Source organism: Aspergillus piperis (genome assembly GCF_003184755.1).
Source record: "Aspergillus piperis CBS 112811 unplaced genomic scaffold BO85scaffold_21, whole genome shotgun sequence".
In the NCBI taxonomy this organism is placed as follows: Eukaryota; Fungi; Ascomycota; class Eurotiomycetes; order Eurotiales; family Aspergillaceae; genus Aspergillus; species Aspergillus piperis.
In genome coordinates, this window is record NW_020291611.1 from 424,090 (window position 1) to 436,111 (window position 12,022).

The following is a 12,022-nucleotide window of genomic DNA, read 5'->3' on the forward strand; positions in this document are numbered from 1 at the left end:
TTCCCCCCCGTTTCCTCCTCATTACTACGTATCTTTTCCCTTTTTCCCTCTCTTTCCCTACTCTCCTCCCCCATCATCATCATCATCCGGCTTTAACCTTCAGGTAAGTAAAGCTTGTTTCCCGCTTCTCTCTCCCCCAATTCCCTCCTTTCCCATTCCTACTCCTATCCCCATCCTACTACTACCTTCCTTTTCCCCCGACCATCCCCGACATTCCTCCCATCCATAGCTTTCCCGGAGCTGCCGTGCCTGAGCCACCTCCCCGCTGCGGAGGCCTTCCACCGTCCCACGGCAAGGCAACCATCCAAACACTAAGCGCCAGCAATCTATCCACTTCCTTCGGCGTGGTCCCTCAACTCCTCTATCCTTATCCACTTTTTTTTCTTCGCTCCCTCTCTGTGTCCTTTGTAGTACCTTTGCTCGTCTCACATCCTTATTTCTCGAACTTCCCCTCCCCCTCCCCCTTGCGATTTCCCCTCACCTACCATCACCACCCACCAAACGAATAGGGGAAAAGGCAAGTTCCATTGACCGGATCATTCAGGTTGTACCGGTTGGGGATTTGTAGTAGGTGAATTTTCACCCGAGGCTCGCACCCTCTTCCTCAACCCCCTCAGAGCCATGGCGTCGCAAGACGTAGAGGGCAGCAAGGCCGAATTGAAGCAGCAGGGCGCCATTGAGGTCGCCCAGCAGGCCTCCCAGGACCCCCAGTCCCACCTCCGGGCCGAAGCTGTCGAAAAGGCTCTGGTCGAGGAGACCCGAAAGGCTGGCGTCCCGGCCTATCAATTCGATCCCGATGCATCCCCGGACGACAAGGCTGCCGCAGCAAGAGCCGTAGGTTCTCCCCGAGATTGACGGACGGGTGTGTCGCGTGGGCATCTGTGAGCTGACAAGAGCTTCCCTGGTATCTAGCGTCTCCCCCCGGGCTTTCATCATGAACATAAACCGAAAGGTGTGGCTGTCGTGACCGACAAAGTAAGCTTCATACCCAAATCATTGCCTTTGTCTGTTCTGCTTTTTATCCCAGAGAACTATCGCTAAGCACTGTTGGCCTACTATAGGACGACGGAACCCCTGATCAGTACGACCTACCCCCTCCGAGATCCGCCACCGACCTCCTGCAGGAAAAAGCCGACGAGGCCTCGGCTGCTCCAAATGGTGAAGCTCCTGTCGAAGAAGACATGCGCTGGGCTCGCGACCGGACCGGTTGGGCCCCGCAGTTTGAACACCAACCAACACAGGAAGAAAAGGAGGAAGGCACACTCCTGGATCACCAGACGTTCCTGGAGGGAAGACTGGACGACAAGTTCTTTGGAGGTGAGGAGATCTGCAGCTCTTAGCCGCTCGAGGGGAAACTGACCTGACTGCTTAGATTGGTACCACAACGCTGGTGTCATCGTGTTCGCCTGTCTCTCGTCATGGGTTATCGCAGTTCTAGGCGGAGGTTTGGCCTGGATCTTCATTGTCATGGCCGCTTGTAGTACGTACTACCGCACGTCCATTCGCCGCGTCCGCCGCAACTTCCGAGACGATGTGAACCGTGAAATGGCCAAGCAGCGCCTGGAAACCGACACCGAGAGTCTGGAATGGATCAACAGCTTTTTGGTCAAGTTCTGGCCTATCTACGCTCCCGTCCTCTGTGATACGATCATCAACTCGGTTGATCAGGTCCTGAGTACCTCCACCCCGGCAATGATCGACAACCTGCGTCTGAAGACTTTCGTGCTCGGTTCTAAGCCGCCGCGTTTGGAGCACGTCAAGACATACCCCAAGACCGAGGTCGACACTGTCATCATGGATTGGAAGTTCAGTTTCACGCCCAACGACACTATGGATTTGACTGCCCGCCAGCTGAAGAACAAGATCAACCCCAAGGTTGTTCTGGAAGTCCGACTGGGTAAAGGTCTGGTCAGCAAGGGTCTCGATGTTATCGTCGAAGACATGGCTTGCACCGGTTTGATGCGCGTCAAGGTTAAGCTGCAAATCCCGTTCCCTCATATCGAGCGAGTGGATGTGTGCTTCATGGAACCCCCCGAGATCGACTATGTCTGCAAACCCCTTGGTGGTGATACCCTCGGTTTCGACATCAACTTCATCCCTGGTCTGGAGACTTTCATCAAGGATCAGATTCACAGCAATCTGCGCCCGATGATGTACGCTCCGAATGTCTTCCCGGTTGAAATCGCCAAGATGCTGGCTGGCAACGCGATAGACCAGGCCATTGGTGTCGTTGCTGTCACTCTGCACGGCGCTCGCCAGCTCAAGAACCCTGACGCGTTTGCCGGTACCCCTGATCCGTATGCGGTTGTCTCTTTGAACAATCGGGTTGAACTGGGTCGCACCAAGACCATCAACGATACCGACAGCCCCAGGTGGAACGAAACGATCTATGTTATCATTACGTCCTTTGCTGAGTCTTTGAACATTACCCCGTATGATTGGAACGAGTTCCGCAAGGACAAGGAATTGGGAGCTGCCACCTTCCCTCTGGAGAGGCTCGAACAGCAGGCCGAACACGAGGGTCTCTACCTGGAAGTCATGGCAGGCGGAAGATCTCGCGGTGCGATTCATGCGGATATTCGGTTCTTCCCTGTCTTGGAGGGAACCCAGCTTGAAAATGGTCAGACTCAACCGCCCCCGGAAATGAACACCGGTATCGCTCGTTTCGTCGTGGAGCAGGCTAAGGACTTGGACGCATCGAAGAGTATGGTTGGCCAGCTCAACCCTTACGGTGTCCTCCTCTTGAACGGCAAGGAAATCCACATCACGAAGAAGCTGAAGCGCACGAACAACCCTATCTTCCAGAATGCCTCCAAGGAATTCCTGGTCACTGACAGGAAGAGTGCCCGTCTCGGTCTTGTCATCAAGGATGATCGTGACCTTGGCAGGGACCCGGTCATCGGTACCTACCAGATCAAGATGAACGACATGCTCAAGATGATGGAGAAGGGCCAGCAATGGTTCCATCTGAACGGTGCTAAGTCGGGCCGCGCCAAGCTGATTCTGGACTGGAAGCCTGTTGCACTGGCCGGAATTGCGGGAGGCTCCGGCTATGTTGATCCCATTGGTGTCATGCGTTTCCACTTCAAGAGTGCAAGTGATCTTCGGAACTTGGAAGCCTTCGGTGCTTCCGATCCATACGCAAGAGTTTTGCTCTCTGGTTACCAGAAAGCACGGACTGTCACTTTCAGGAATAACCTTAACCCCGAATGGGACGAGGTGGTCTACGTTCCCGTCCACAGCCCCCAGGAGAAGATTACTCTGGAGGTCATGGATGAGGAAACCATCAATGACGATCGTACACTGGGTTCTGTTGATCTTCGTGTTTCCGACTACGTCCGGGAGAACGAGGAAGGCGGATATGAGATTGACGATGAAAGGCAGCTTATTTCCAGTCCTCTGCGCAGCGGCCGCTCTCAGAAGGGTACTTTGAACTACACCGTTGCCTTCTACCCGTCCATTCCCGTGGTCAACCCCGAGGATGAGGAGAAGGAGGAAGAGAATCTCAATGGCGATGCGGAGGGAGCCGAGTTGTCACGGAAGAGCACCGATTCCAAGCGTGTGGGCGGTCACTCCAAGACTGCTAGCGTGGACTCCAAGGCGACCACTGCTCTTAATGGAACTTCTCCGAATGGTGTTACCCCCGAGGCTCAGAGCAGTCGCGCAAGCCTGGACACGAACGGCACTCGGCCGCAAACTGCTAAGGACTCGGAAACAATGTCGGTTAAATCGATCAAGGAGGTGCCCAAGACCTATATCTCTGCGGAGGATCTTACCAAATACGGTGCGTTTGCTTCGATGCCCTCCAGCTCTGTGCTCAAACTGACTCCGTTACAGAATCTGGTTTCATCGTGTTCAACGTGCATGAAGTCCAGCTCTCTCGCCCCAACGTTCAGGTGGAAGTGCTGATGGATGATTACATGTTCCCTGCCTACTCTTCGCCCAAGGTCCGCAGCAAGACAGCCAAGATCGACGATGGTACGTGCCCTTCCAGAATATTGTTGTTACTCAGCTAATGATGTATTGTAGTTGGCGATGCTTTTGTTCGTGAACTCGAATTCTCCAAGATTACTCTCCGTATCATCGACAAGAACAACACCAAGGATGAGAGCGATGACCACACGGTTGCTAAGCTGACTGGAGATACCCTTACCACTCTGCAGCGCATCTTGGTAAGGCCCCTCTCTCCTGACTGATTGTCATTCGGCTAACAGGAAGCAGTATACTCCCACCGACCTTACCCTTCGCTCTGCTCAGGGAGAAGTGAGCAAGGTTACCGTTAGTGCCCGGTATATCCCTGTCACCATGAAGCTCGACCCGACTGAGAGTATCAACAACATGGGAACCCTGGTGGTGCACTTCCTGGACGCTGCCGACCTGCCGTCTGCTGATCGGAACGGCTTCAGTGATCCGTACTGCAAGTTCCGTCTCAACGACAAGGAAGTCTTCAAGACCAAGGTGCAGAAGAAGACGTTGCATCCGGCGTGGAATGAAATGGTTGAGACCGATATCAAATCTCGGATCAATAGCACTTGCCGGGTTGATGTGTATGACTGGGATTTCGGTGACAAGGCCGACTACTTGGGTGGTACCCACTTCGACATTACCTCGCTGACTCCGTTTGAGTCGAAGGAGATTAGTCTCCCGCTTGACGGGAAGTCGGGTGCGATTCGCCTGAAGCTTCTCTTTAAGCCCTCGTACGTGGTTCGCTCACGTCAGGGATCGTCTACGTTCGCTGGTACTTTCGCCACTCCCGGCAAGATTGTCGGTGCTCCTGTCAAGGGTGTCGGGTTCGTTGGTGGCAACGTGATCAAGGGTGCGTCCTTCCTCAAGCACGAAGGGTCCTCTTTCCTGAAGAATGGCATCATGGGACGATTCCGTGGAGACGATGGGTCCAGCGTGCATGAGGCCGAGGAGGAGACTCCTGCTCCTCTCGCTCCTGCGGCCATCTTGGTCGAAGGAGAGACTCCTCCCGCCTCGGCGACCACCAACAACTTGCAGCACTCCCGCAGTCGCAGCGTTGCGTCTCACTACGGCGACCGCCTTGGAGTTGCTGGTAAGGGCGAGACGGGAACGGCCACTATCTCGGTCGTTTCTGCGTCCGGATACCCTCCCAACGCCAACGTGCGAGTCTTCATTAAAGCCATCGGTCCCAAGGGCGCCAAGGAGGTCCTGAAGAGTAAGGCTATCAAGTCTGGTGGCGGTCCTGTTTACTACGACCCGTCGCATGAAACGTGCCGCGTGCACAACACGACGGCCGATGCCCAATACCAAGTGCGGGTGGTTGACCATTCCACCTTTGGCTCGGACGGGCAGCTGGGCGAGGCACTCTTCTTCGTGGATGACCAGGGCTCTGTGGCCGGTCAAGACAAGCAGGTCAAGATTGGCACCGGCACGGTCACTCTGCGCAGCAGCTTTGCGATGTCCGAGAACAACCTTCGTCCGGGCACGGCTAACTCCAACAATGATGGAGCCTCGGAGGTGATGGACAGCCCGGACTCTAAGAAGACGGGCCGCCGCAGCTTCCTCAGCAAGCGGAGTGTCAGCGGAGCTTGATTCATGCTGATCCGCGATTATATGCCATTGACGACTTCACTGTATATTTTTATTTCCACTTTTTGACATTGACTCTGTTACTTGTATTGTTGTTTCCCCCCTTAACATCCACCACCGTTGTCTTTTTTGATTCGCTTAACGTGACGAGATGAGATGTGATATCCATGGGGTTTGTTCGAGTTAGCGTAGTGTTGCTTGGATACCGCCGAATTGGGCGGCTGACAATCAGAAAATTTGCTACGATGAGTTGAGACCAGTGATTGTAGGGTAATGTATGTAGATATTATTGATCCAACTTTACCCTGAAGGTATGAACTATCCTACGGAGTAGTTCTGACTTTATCCCGATTCACCGCCCAAACTAGTAGTAACTCTAACCATCGTATCGTTGCATCGTGGCTGGATCGGCTATTGATACCCTACGTACGGAGGAGTAGTAGTCGACGGAATAATCTGACCGACACTTCCATACAGAGAGCGGGATAACCAGCAGGTGCTTGAGCCTCTTCTCATCATTGGAGGGGCCTGCTGAAGACGTAAGACAAGACATCCATCTGATGGGTCTCGACCTGAGGGCCCAACTAACTATCCCCCCTCCTGACTGAGAGAATGAATGAATGAACTGGCACCCATCCATCCCCACTACCACCATCATTTCTCGTCCCATCCACCTTCAGAACTCAATCCTACTTCTAAGGCGGACTAATAAAAGTAACTTGCTAACTAGGACTAACTACTTGGTGTTATACCTAGCTAAGTAGTTGGTTACTTAGTGGTTAGCATGGGTTTTCTAGTCGTTTCGATTACGATCTGGCCAGTCATTCATACTAACCACAAAAGTAGACTACATACTAAAATAACCTGTCTTGCTTGCTGGCTGGTCTTAGTTTGTCTCGGCTTTAAGTTAGTAATTAGATAGTAGTTACTTACTTACTTACTTACCTAGGGGCCTTTCCGAAAGGTGATCGGGCGGCGGATCTTTGCCGAGATTTCTTCTCTCTAACGTAGTTCGGAGGAGGAGGAATGATTGTGGGTTTGCCAGGTGTTCGTACTACCATTTTAGTAGTATCTATTACTTGAGGTCATGTCTACTCCTCAGTGTAGGTGTAGTGTGGGTGTAAATAGGTAGGGTTGGGTTCGGTTGGACTGACATACATACATGTACATACATCATCATCATCATCATCATCATCATACTCCGTATACCGTCACTTCAATCTCTTGAAGGGGATCGGAAGGGTACGTATTGAGTTGGAAGGGGCGAATCTTCTTGCAGAGCTACAAGGATAGCTAGCTAGCTAGCTAACTAGCTATTAGACTAGTCCGCACTTGCATCAAGGAAACCAGACATAAGTAACTTACATGCAGATTGGTTTGGTTTTTTTTTTTTTCCCTTCTTCTTTAGCGTGGATGGTCTGAGCTTTCGTGGCGCGAGTCATCTTTTCGGGGATGCGTAGTCCGGAGAATTACCCACTTAGTTGTATACTAGTATACTAGTTAGTAGCTATTAGATAGATACTACGACTGGGACTTGGTTTTTGGGGGAGGAGGTGATTAAGGTAGGGGGGGCGTAGTTCATAAGTTATACACGGTTTCTTTTTACTCCGTAGTCTGGATAGCTAAAGTTATTAGGGGGGGAAGCAGTTGGTAGTAGTAGGTAGAAAGGAGGAGGGGTAAAAAGCTGGTGGATGGATGGATGGATGGATGGATTATAATTAGAAATGAAATTAGACTTATTGGGTAACTATCTATGTGCCTAAAGTAAGTCGTCAAGTTTCTCAGTTAGTTTCACTTCAAGATTTCCATTCTTGTAGGGAGTACTACTACTAGTAGTAGTATATGTAGGTTGGTAGTAAATTGGGTGGCAAGAATGACAACGAAATACTACTAGCTGCATGGCATATTGACAGCGGTTCGTTGGGAGTGGATCAATGGGAATTCCATGGTAATGGAATCAATCTCTGTTGCTGTCTGAACGTTAGTTATACTTTCAATGTATCTCCGTAGCTAGGGCATGACTGCTTTTGCAGGAGGAATTATGATGTGTATTATCGGTGGTATTATTTTTTATCCTCAGGCCAAGAAAGAGGGGCACTTGCATGATACTTTCCTAGTTATTGTACTTACCGTAGTTACAGAGTCATCTATCTATCTATCTACGTACTAAGTAGAATGATCTCTCTCCCGTTCATATTCGGCGTAATGATATTCTTAGCTATTGTTTCAGGAGGTGTTGCTTGTTAATCTCCAACATTAAGAGGGGCAAAGACACCTGCGGTGACGAGGACAAAGTGGGGCAGGCATGGAATAGTATTTATTGAACCCTGAAAAAAAAGGGGGCACTGATGGGGAGGGGCAAGGGGGGAGGGAGGTCTAGAAGGGAAAGAAAGGGAGGGAGATATTCCAAACTGTCAGATGATGAGCTGCGTTGCGATCGGCCCGGGTTGGCATGTTGCTATGCAGGTAATCAATGCAGCAAGTTTATACCCTACCCCTCTTTCCATTATTTTATGAGGGTTTGGCTGTAAGTTGTTGGGTATACAGAAAGGAAAGAAGAAGGAGGGGAAGGAATAATAACATTATTATTATTATTATTTCTGTTGTGCGGAATATGACCATGGTTTGGGATCTGATTCACACCCGGTTATCGAAAAAGGGAGAGAGAACGACAGAAAGAGAGTGATGGAAGAGGATCAAAGGTCTCAGATATCAAGTAATTCATTTCAACTTGCTGGCCAGACGGCGGATTCCGGGTCCAAAAAGCTGCTAAGAATAACTTACTGGCTGGCCTACCAAGGAAATAAATATTTCTTCGGGGTGGGAATGTTGGGCTCCAGCCCACCCACCATCCCCTCCCGACTGTTTTCGTCTTGTACCGTAATTTCTCTCCTGGTTGGGCCTGCTTGCCACCAGATGTTTGTGGTTATGACGCTGTATGAAACGGTACCTGACGCAGCCCCTGCTGGGTTGGATGCTCCCCACTTTTTATTTTTCTGGTTTATTTTTCCCAGAAAAGGCAGATGGGATGGATTTCAATCGTCATCGTATTATTATTTATCATTTATGATTGAGGTGTCCAATCTTTCCCTCATCCATCTGTTTCCCCCCCTCCCTCCATCCAGAAGTCTAGAATAATTTTAAAAATAAAAATAATAATAGTAGTTGTCTAGTACGGAGTAGTAAGTAACTAATTGAATATATCTTGGGAGGGACCCCCGTCGCGCTGCTGCTTATCATCTTGCTGGCTTCTTCTCTGGCTTCTCTTTTTCTTCTCTTCTCTCCCCCATTCTCCATCCAATCCCTCTCTCTATCTCTCCTCAATTGCTTCTTCCTTCTCTCTTCCCCCTCCATCTTCCCCTCCATCACCTTCTCTCTACCACACAACTCTACTTACTGCTGCTCCCATCGTGCCTGGTATGTGTTCTATCCTCTTCTGCTTCCCCTCTGATCCATTGTTTGCCTTCCGTTGTCGCACCAATGGCCTGTCGCCGAAGCGTTGCCCATGACCGAAGCGATCGTCACTCGCTTGGACGTGGCAATTGGCATACACACGTACCCCTCATTCCGAGCTCGCTCCCTCTCCCCCCCCCCAGCCAGCATTTAGAATTGTCCTGCTGGCCAATTCCACTCTTCCTCCCCCCTATTTCTTTCCCCATTGACTTCCCGAGCTGCTCCCATTCTTTCAAGCTCTCTGACACCTCGCTAACCTTTCTTCCCGTCTCAAGTGAGCAGTGACTAGCTACCCGCCGTCGCATCCCGTGTTTACACCTTTACACCTTCCCTCCTACAACCACTCCTCCTTTATACAATGGCTTCCAAGGCTCTGCCCAGTCACCTCAGAGCTCCCGCGAGCGACTCCGCGAGTGCTGCCTCCTTCGGCAAGCACCACGGAAAGTCCCAGTCTCACATGGTAAGTTCTGTCGCTGTGTGATGTTTCCTTGTTGCACCGTTGTCCGTGGTCCATTCTGTCACTCGCGCCTTCTACGAACGGCTTCCAGCCTGCCAGGAGGAGCTGGAGGATGGCAAGAGGGAGGAGCGCGATTGCTCTAGGCAGATCAGATCTCAAGAATCAACTGGTCCTTCGCGCTCTTCTCTTCTCTTCTCCATCTCTCTGCCTCTCGTTTTGCTGCAACCATTATAAAATGGACGAGAATTATCCTTATATTATCGTTGGGCTGGGTGTATCGATGGCAATCAGCCATGTGATACGTCATGTCGCCGATATACATAATCCAGAAGGGGCAATATGCCTAGTGCTTCTCATTCTTTCTATTTGCATACCGATAGCTCTGCAGGATGGGATCGAATCGTGTTTCCATACATGCATGTCTCTCGTTACCCCACCTGCGTCTTTCGCGTTCTTTACAATGTTTGTGTTCTATGACCGACTGCTGAGCATTTCTGCCGCTGCCTTTGATCCCCCGCGTGTCTTCGTTCCGGTGATTGCAGGCGTGCTTTTTATGTTTTTTTACTTGTTAAGTGTCCTGCCCCATCAAGTTGTATCATGGGGCTGTGATTCTGTCTTTGCCCCTCCTGGCTTGGGCATTGTTGCGTATCCACGTTACGTCTTTGGGGTGGTCTGTCAGTTTTATATCTGGCAGGATGCATTTCATTCCATATATACGTGGGTGACAGACAGGGTCCATGTGCAGAGGCCACCGTGGATACAGCGACTACAGCACATTGCAACTGCAACTGCAACCGTTTGGTTATGGTATATTCTAACCTCCGTCTTTATAAAACAGGCCTTCGAGAATGCCTCCACTAGCGTGGCTGCCTCTCAGATGCGCAATGCCCTGAACGCCCTCGCCGAGACCGTCCCCGATGCCGCGGAGCGCAAGCGCTTCGAGGCCGAGATGGACAACTTCTTCGCCCTCTTCCGCAGATTCCTCAACGACAAGGCCAAGGGCAACGAGGTCAACTGGGACCGCATTGCCCCTCCCCAGCCCTCTCAGGTCGTCAACTACAATGATCTCGGCAGCGAGGCTTCCGTTGAGTTCCTGAACAAGCTGGCTGTCGTCAAGCTCAACGGTGGTCTGGGTACCTCCATGGGCTGTGTCGGCCCCAAGTCCGTCATTGAGGTCCGTGAGGGCATGTCCTTCTTGGATCTGTCCGTCCGCCAGATCGAGCACCTCAACCGCACCTTCAACGTCAACGTGCCCTTCGTCCTGATGAACTCCTTCAACACCGACCAGGACACCCAGTCGATCATCAAGAAGTACCAGGGCCACAACGTCGACATCATCACCTTCAACCAGTCCCGTTACCCCCGTATCATCAAGGACTCCCTCCTCCCCGCCCCCAAGTCCTTCGACGCCCCCCTGCAGGACTGGTACCCTCCCGGTCACGGTGACGTTTTCGAGTCCCTGTACAACTCCGGTACCCTGGACAAGCTCCTCGAGCGTGGTGTCGAGTACATCTTCCTGTCCAACGCCGACAACCTGGGTGCTGTCGTCGATCTCCGCATTCTTCAGCACATGGTTGACACCCAGGCTGAGTACATCATGGAGTTGACCGACAAGACCAAGGCTGACGTCAAGGGTGGTACCATCATTGACTACGAGGGCAAGGCCCGTCTGCTCGAAATTGCTCAGGTCCCCAAGGAGCACGTCAACGAGTTCAAGTCCATCAAGAAGTTCAAGTACTTCAACACCAACAACATCTGGATGAGCCTCCGTGCCATCAAGCGTGTGGTGGAGGAGAACGAGCTGGAGATGGAGATCATCGCCAACGAGAAGTCCATCCCTGCTGACAAGAAGGGTGAGGCCGACCAGGCCATCTACCAGCTGGAGACCGCCGTTGGTGCTGCCATCCGTCACTTCAAGAACGGACACGGTGTCAACGTTCCCCGCCGCCGCTTCCTGCCCGTCAAGACCTGCTCCGACCTGATGCTGGTCAAGTCTGACCTGTACCGCCTGGAGCACGGTCAGCTTGTCATGGACCCCAACCGTTTCGGTGGCGTCCCCGTCATCAAGCTCGGTTCCGACTTCAAGAAGGTCTCTGACTTCCAGAAGCACATCCCCAGCATCCCTCGCATTGTCGAGCTGGACCACCTCACCATCACCGGTGCCGTCAACCTGGGCCGCAACGTGCAGCTCAAGGGAACTGTCATCATTGTGGCCACGGAAGGCAGCACCATTGACATCCCTCCGGGTTCCGTGCTTGAGAACTGCGTTGTGCAGGGATCCCTGCGCATCCTGGAACACTAGATTGGTGCATCCATGGGCGGCCGCCTAATTCCTACTTCCGAAAAAGGTCGTCGTTGCCCCTTTGTCTCATCTGGGATGATACCGAGGCACGAATTGGCTAGGTGGGCTTGATAGAATTTCTGTTTGAGCGGAGTCACTTGTCTTCTTCTTCGCCGAGGCCATTTATTCTGGTCGTTTAGTGTTCTTTAATTGGAAGCATTCTGCGCCCTCTTCTCTCTCCTGGACGCCGGAATGCTGGGTCAAAAAGGGTTTCTCAG

At 51.8% G+C, this 12,022-nt stretch overlaps 2 protein-coding genes across 2 annotated transcripts; both read left to right on the forward strand.

Moving 5' to 3' along the window:
* Positions 1 to 621: 621 nt before the first annotated feature.
* BO85DRAFT_491670 (putative membrane bound C2 domain protein (vp115)) lies at positions 622 to 5,556 on the forward strand (the record flags this gene model as incomplete). The annotated part of the gene is made up of 7 exons (XM_025663729.1): positions 622 to 834; positions 913 to 975; positions 1,062 to 1,317; positions 1,373 to 3,784; positions 3,838 to 3,978; positions 4,030 to 4,172; positions 4,222 to 5,556. The coding sequence occupies 7 exons, from the start codon at positions 622 to 624 to the stop codon at positions 5,554 to 5,556; spliced, it is 4,563 nt and encodes a 1,520-aa protein (XP_025511866.1).
* A 3,808-nt stretch (positions 5,557 to 9,364) lies between these two features.
* Positions 9,365 to 11,765, forward strand: ugp1 (UTP glucose-1-phosphate uridylyltransferase; the record flags this gene model as incomplete). Its single annotated transcript, XM_025661858.1, has 2 exons — positions 9,365 to 9,466; positions 10,302 to 11,765. 2 exons carry the CDS (start codon positions 9,365 to 9,367, stop codon positions 11,763 to 11,765), a joined length of 1,566 nt encoding a protein of 521 aa, XP_025511867.1.
* Between the last annotated feature and the right edge of the window lie 257 nt (positions 11,766 to 12,022).